Raw genomic sequence first — 1,452 nt, 5'->3', positions numbered from 1 at the left:
AGTAAACTTCAAAAAGGAGAATTCATTGATCAGTTATTTAAGCTTGAGATGTCGAAGCTTTTGGATGAGGCATTGAACTTGTAGAAGATTGAGTTTGTGTCAAGCCTACATTACAAACAAAGAAAACATATTAATTAGTAGCAAGAAGAATTAAAGTTGAAAACCATTTAATAACAAATTTACTAAAAAAATTAAAGCATATCTTTCTTGTTTTCTCTTCTTCTATTTCCTTGTAAAATTGAAGCATATCTTCCGTTGGTCCTTGTAGAAGTTTACTTCACTTGCCCTAAGCCAACCACTAGTACACACTAGTGCCTCCATTATTTTAGGAGTCAAGGATACCCTAAAAGGGTTCACAACCCTCCTCCCTAGACTAAATGCATTTTCACTAGCAACAGTAGAAGTGGGGGTTACAAAGATATTTTGGCTATTTGTGAAAGAATTAGGAACTCTTTAGTGTTTGATTTCCACAATTTTAAGAGATCAAAGTCACCAACAACAATGCTAATATAAGTAGGGTTTTATTTTCAAATTATTGGAATATTATAAATATGTGTTATATAATTATGTATTATATAAATTATAAATTATAAATTATATTGTATTTTCGGTATGGTACGGTAATACCGTGGTAATGGTATCCATTACCAATACCGTACCATGAAATTTCGGTACGGTACAATACCGTACCATTATTGATTGGTACAAAAAATTTGGCACAAAATCGGTATGGCACGGTTGGCAATTCGGTTGACATGGCAATTTGGCAAAAAAATCCACCCCTATCAGCATGTGTTAACACGTGAAAATTATTGGACGATGTATTTCGATGGGTCTAGTACTACGACCTCAACTGGTGTCAATATTGTCATCCAATCACATGATCACTATAGATGGTATTTTTCTCTCAAGTTAGATTTCGATTGTACCAATAACCAGGCTGAATACGAAGCACTTGTTATCGACCTTAATATTCTTCATGACTTGAAAGCAGCTCGAGTACTTGTCCTCAGCGATTCAAAGATTGTCATTAACCAGCTCAACAGGACTTTTTGTTGCATGAGTTATACTCTGGTGCCCTATCACATAGTCGCCAGCTATTTAGCCGGATCATTTATAGGCATCACATTCAAGCATATCTCTCGAATTCAGAATACTGATGCTGATGAGTTGGCTCAAATCGCCTTCGAAGCACAACTTTGAGGGGCGAGGTAGGCCAGGTCACACCAATTGATCGACGTCCATACCCGGCCTTGGTCAATCAACAAACTCTTAAACCAGACAACGTAATTCAAACACGAGTTATGTCTTTACCGTCATTACTCGAACGAGAGGCTCCCGTAGGTATCTGCATAGTCAAAACGTTGCCAGATGATTGGAGAAGGTCGATTATACGATATCTCGATAATCCTAATGGCAAGCACAATTGCAAGACAAAGGTACACGACACGA

General features: G+C 37.1%; 1 protein-coding gene across 1 annotated transcript; it reads left to right on the top strand.

Moving 5' to 3' along the window:
• The first annotated feature begins 819 nt into the window (after positions 1-819).
• LOC139190910 (uncharacterized) lies at positions 820-1,203 on the top strand. The gene has a single exon (XM_070811400.1). It carries the CDS (start codon positions 820-822, stop codon positions 1,201-1,203), a length of 384 nt encoding a protein of 127 aa, XP_070667501.1.
• The last annotated feature ends 249 nt before the right edge of the window (positions 1,204-1,452 follow it).

The sequence above is a fragment of the Malus domestica genome, chromosome 13 (genome assembly GCF_042453785.1).
Source record: "Malus domestica chromosome 13, GDT2T_hap1".
NCBI classification, from domain to species: Eukaryota; Viridiplantae; Streptophyta; class Magnoliopsida; order Rosales; family Rosaceae; genus Malus; species Malus domestica.
This window is presented reverse-complemented; position numbering and strand designations above follow the sequence as displayed.